The sequence below is a fragment of the Polypterus senegalus genome, chromosome 14, assembly GCF_016835505.1.
Source record: "Polypterus senegalus isolate Bchr_013 chromosome 14, ASM1683550v1, whole genome shotgun sequence".
Taxonomy (NCBI): Eukaryota; Metazoa; Chordata; class Cladistia; order Polypteriformes; family Polypteridae; genus Polypterus; species Polypterus senegalus.
In genome coordinates, this window is record NC_053167.1 from 5897932 (window position 1) to 5903234 (window position 5303).

At 37.2% G+C, this 5303-nt stretch overlaps 1 protein-coding gene across 1 annotated transcript; it reads left to right on the forward strand.

The window, feature by feature from the left end:
* The first annotated feature begins 1412 nt into the window (after positions 1-1412).
* Positions 1413-4758, forward strand: LOC120514733 (bladder cancer associated protein). The gene is made up of 2 exons (XM_039735245.1): positions 1413-1859; positions 3742-4758. Exon 2 carries the CDS (start codon positions 3829-3831, stop codon positions 4090-4092), a length of 264 nt encoding a protein of 87 aa, XP_039591179.1. The 5' UTR covers positions 1413-1859; positions 3742-3828; the 3' UTR covers positions 4093-4758.
* Positions 4759-5303: the final 545 nt, after the last annotated feature.

Genomic DNA, 5303 nt, shown 5'->3' on the forward strand with positions numbered 1-5303 from the left:
TCCTCGCAGTGGAAGACCACGTGTAACAACACCTGCACAGGATCGGTACATCCGAATATCACACCTGCGTGACAGGTACAGGATGGCCACAACAACTGCCCGAGTCACACCAGGAACACACAATCCCTCCATCAGTGCTCAGACTGTCCGCAATAGGCTGAGAGAGGCTGGACTGAGGGCTTGTAGGCCTGTTGTAAGGCAGGTCCTTACCAGACATCACCAGCAACAACGCCGCCTATGGGCACAAACCCACCTTCGCTGGACCAGACAGGAGTGGCAAAAAGTGCTCTTCACTGATGAGTCACGGTTTTGTCTCACCAGGGGTGATGGACGGATTTGTGTTTATCGTCGAAGGAATTGAGCACGTCTGGGACCTGTTGGATCGCAGGGTGAGGGCTAGGGCCATTCCCCCCAGAAATGTCCAGGAACTTGCAGGTGCCTTGGTGGAAGAGTGGGGTAACATCTCACAGCAAGAACTGACACATCTGGTCCAGTCCATGAGGAGAAGATGCACTGCAGTACTTCAAGCAGCTGGTGGCCACACCAGATACTGACTGGTACTTTTGATTTTGAGCCTCCCTTCCTTCAGGGACACATTGTGAAAAATTTTTAGTTTATGTCTTATGGTGTTGACTCTTTTAGTGTTCATACAAATATTTACACATTAAGTTTACTGAAAGTAAAAACAGTTAAATTTCAGAGGACGTTTCTTTTTTTGCTGAGTATATATATATATATATCTATATATATAGTAATAATAAGTCTTGCAATAAAGATCTTAGAAATTATTACATTCATAACTCAGTACAGTATGTCCTTTCCTAGTAATTTAATGCAAACTGTAAATTCATTAACTATTTGGAATATCACCACAACTTATTAACAGTCAGCATTTCTCTATGAACTGCATTTATTGCAGTACAATATTCATTAAGGTTAACATAAATGCTATATTGCTAATAAGACTCCTTATAATTATATAAATCATCATCATCATCATTTAGCTCACACAATTAAATGGCACCATTTGAACCTAATTTTCAAAAAACAAATTTTTATTTCTTATTTTAATATATCTATTGTTGTAAATAGTAAATCTGTGGGGGGAAATAGTGACCATGTAAGTAGAACCTGTTCATGGAAACTAAGCTCAAAAGGAATTTTTCCGGTCAAACTTGCATTTAAGTAGGACGTCTATACCACCGACGTTTTGAAATACTAGATTAGGAATTCTATAATACACTTTGCTCATTTTCAAATCATTTGGTGTCCATTTTATTAAAAGAAAACCCAGTATTAACTGTTCTAAAGTCTAAAGCATTTAAGCCCTCTTTCTTCTTTTCGTCACTATAAACTCTGTCTATCACCATCTTTTTTTCCTTCACCCAGAGGACTGACGCAAGCAAGGGGATGATTGCCGACTAAGCTGTCCAAATAATGGCCTGATTGAAATAAATATGAACTGTTAGCCATGGCGAATTTGGGTCTCGAATCATCTTAATACGCTTTAAGTGACCGATTATTTTAACTGTTTACGAGTACAATGTTTCTGTGTTATCTGTTCCGCCTTTTGTTTTCTATCAGGCATACCGATGAACAGCCCTAATAAGAAGGCCGCGCTCAGAAGTGATGGTGAAAGCGTCAGCTGTTTGGTTGTGATGGCAAGTTTGTGTAAATGTGTTTCTGTGTCTTGTTGAAAAAGTGCAGCACAGTAGGCTGCACTGGATAATTTGAAAATACTAGGATATTGCTATTGTTCTGTGTAAAATCAATTGGTGTGGCTCAGGTAGTTCGCGCCGAAGAAGAAAGCAGTCAGAGCCGGCTCGGGTGGAAGAATCACGCAGCTTCTTTCTTCGCAGGTTTGTTGTTCCTCTTTAAATTCTTCCGGTGGCACCGTAGCGTCTCTCTCACTGTAGTACAGCACTGGGTTAAGTATCTACAGTTTTGTGAAACAGGATGATAATGTCTATTCAGTAAACCCACGTATCACGTTGTTGTCAAGTGCATCTGCCCGGAACGTGCAGTTCACGTAAAGCCATGCGCAAGTTTGAGCCAGCGGTTTACTTGCTGCGCACAAGTCATTTCTGAGATTTGTTGTCGTATATATTTGTGTGCGAGTTTTAGTAGGTTGTTTTACTACCACCCATTAGTTTCAGGCGTTGCTTGATTATCGTCACCCGTTACCGTAAATTCAGAATGGGAGCTCAAGTTCGATCTAGGAATGCAGGAAAGCGCGAGCTGGCGGAAACGATTACTGTTTAAAAGTAGATAGCGCTGCATTTGGTGTGCTATGTTTATAACGGATGGAAAGCACAGGGCAAGGAATGTTTTTCGTAATAATGCATATTTTCAAAACGACCAATCCTGTATGTTTACCAATTTAAAGTAAACTAGAGAATGGCATTAGTTTTTGTTTTGAAACAGCCGGGTCCACTTTGATATTCAAAAATAAATAAATGTCAAACAAGGGTCCCAGTAGCTGCAGACTTTTAGTCCTGCTGAGATATAATCATATCCTTTGTATATATAATCGGGCATTCATTTTCTTGGATTTTTGAGTGATATTTGTGTTGGTTTAAAATGTCTTGCACGCAGTGTTTTACTCTCGTTCATTTTAAACCTGGGAAGTATATTTTCCTTCACTTTCTCTCCCTCGTGTTCTTGTTAACGTGGATTCTCTGGCCTCGCTTTCATTGTTGTAGAACTTAAAAGAGAGTTTCAGTTTACACACCAAGATATACTATAGCTTAAATGCTTACAGCCTTCTGTGCACCTGTCTCAGCTCTTCTGCAATCGGGATTTTATCCGGAGCTGTTTTTCCTTAGTGTATTTGGAATTACCACTGAGGAGTGTTTTGACATGACACAGGAGCCAGAAATCACTTCAAGTCTGTTTGAATTAAGCAGACTAGCTGGGGTATCTATCTGTAAAAGGTGGATTACTAATTTAAAACTGATATGAATGCACGTCAGATGTCACAAATTTGCTCTTTTGTAAACAAGAATTTTGTTGGATTTCATGGAGTGCATATAAGTAAAGACTTGATCGACATCACACATAAAAATGCAACATAAAGCTGCACATGAGTGAAACAATCGATCCTTAAATCAATGCCTGCAATTTTCAAAATGACCTTGTGATTTGTTAATTGTCATAGCAAAGCAGACACAAATAAGAAATTACAGATTTTTAAAAGAGAATGGAAATTTGAGAAAACTTGGGATGAGAACGATTAGACCTGTTGCTTTGCCTGTCAATATGTCACCCTGTATTATGTAGCTGTAAAGAACTACAGGTGTAACTTTCAATTAATGTTTTGAAATGGATGTTTCACTGTTTCTACTTAAGACTTTTATTAATAATTTAATTCTGTAATATCTTGCATGCGATAAAGATCCAATTTTGTTATTGGTCTGAACATTTAGTTTTCTTGCTTTTTTTTTTTTTAAACCATTTTTAAAAGCCGTCTCTAAATGGCCTTTCTGTATAATATTTTTGAGGTTTCCAGAGCAAGTCCTAGCTGTTCACATAGTAGTAATTATTCATGATACAGTCGATGTCTTTTTGCAGTAAATGGACCTTGGTGGACTCCATCTTTGTTCAGCCTAAGTAAGGCATTGGTATACAGCAGAAATGAGTATTGCTTTTGTATGTCTTACAAGTTGACTATGCTGTTCCTATTAAAGTGTTTTTCTTTCTTTGTTTCTCTCTCTTTCTCCTTTTTTTTCCTCTCCATTAAAGGTTCATCTTGATGGTTAACCAAGCAGATTTGGCAGAGTCCAGTTCTTCATCCACCTGAATTTCCTTTGTTTATACCTTCATTCAAAGATGTACTGTCTTCAGTGGTTGCTGCCAGTGCTTCTTATCCCCAAACCTCTTAATCCTGCTTTATGGTTCAATCATTCAATGTTTATGGGATTCTACCTGTTGAGTTTCCTTCTAGAGAGGAAACCTTGTACCATCTGTGCCTTGGTTTTTCTAGCAGCACTTTTCCTCATCTGTTACAGCTGTTGGGGAAACTGCTTTCTGTACCACTGCAATGATTCTCCACTTCCAGAGTCTGCACATGATCCTAACATCATAGGCACCTAATACTTCGTGATCCACAACATCATATTTCTGAGCTTTTTCTTTTAATGTTATTTCTGCATCGGATTTGACAATCTGAAATGCTCAGGCTATGAATGATTTTCTTTCCACAGTGGTGTGAAGTTCGCCTGTGGGGATAGTTCATTAGCTGGAGACTTTTTTTTGTTTTTGTTTTTTTGTTAACAGCCACCAGTCTTTGTGCTGGGAAGTTTGCAGAGCACCCAACTGTTTTGGGTGTATTTTGCATGGAGACTCTACTGCTTAATTATGAATGCACAGATGCAGTGCCATTATGTGAACATAATCATTTTGTGATTCTTTTTTTTTTTTCACAAATGTGTAATTCTGCTAAAGGATTAAGAAACAATAAAGACATTTAGTTGGGTCTAATGTCCGTAAGAATTTGTCTTTCAAATTTTCCTATTGCTGGAGACAAACACAAAGAGAAGAAGCATGGCAATAATGTGATGAAATTTGTTTCTGTCATTGTGATGGAGATGTTTTAAAGGGACACTGTAACAAATTTTAATAATAAAAAAGTAGTGCAATGCATTTGTATCTTTTTTTATTTTTATTTTTTTTTATTCATGGAGGAGGGAAGGATTTCAAAGAAAGCACAATCTTCTGGTGGCTCAAGAACTTTTTTTTTTTTTTTTTAATCCAAAATTTGAATTAATTATTGTATGGAGTTTTAAGCCCTGCATTTTGTGATTGTGCTCATTACCCTATCTATTTTCACCATGAAATACTGATCCTGTCTTTTGTGGTTGCTACCGTCATTAATTACTCCATTACATTGCCTCCAAGACCATATTCCTTCAGGACACATTGTGGTCCCATAAAACAATTTTAAATTGACTTCAATACCTTTTTGGATTATTGCAACTAAGAAAAAAATGAATAGCTAAAATGACATATTCATATTGTTTGTTCTTTTAAGTTTAGTCGCATTGCTGACTACTAAAGATTCTTAAATTTGTAATTTTATTTTTAATCAGTGTTGGCACAGAAGTAAGTATGTTGTTAGAAAAGTGTTATTCTGTTTGGCTCAGTGTTGTATGGCAATTAGAAACCATTACATCAGATATTTTTAATATGGTTCACTTTCAAAAAGCTGGGACTGTCCTAATGGATAAAATATATTATATGGCAGTATTTCTGTTTGAAATACAGTTTAAGAAACTACTTTTTGTTTTTTTTTTTTTAGTTTCAAG

Coding starts and splice junctions, on each gene's coding strand:
- LOC120514733 (XM_039735245.1), top strand. CDS start 3,829: ATGTACTGTCTTCAGTGGTTGCTGCCAGTGCTTCTTATCCCCAAACCT.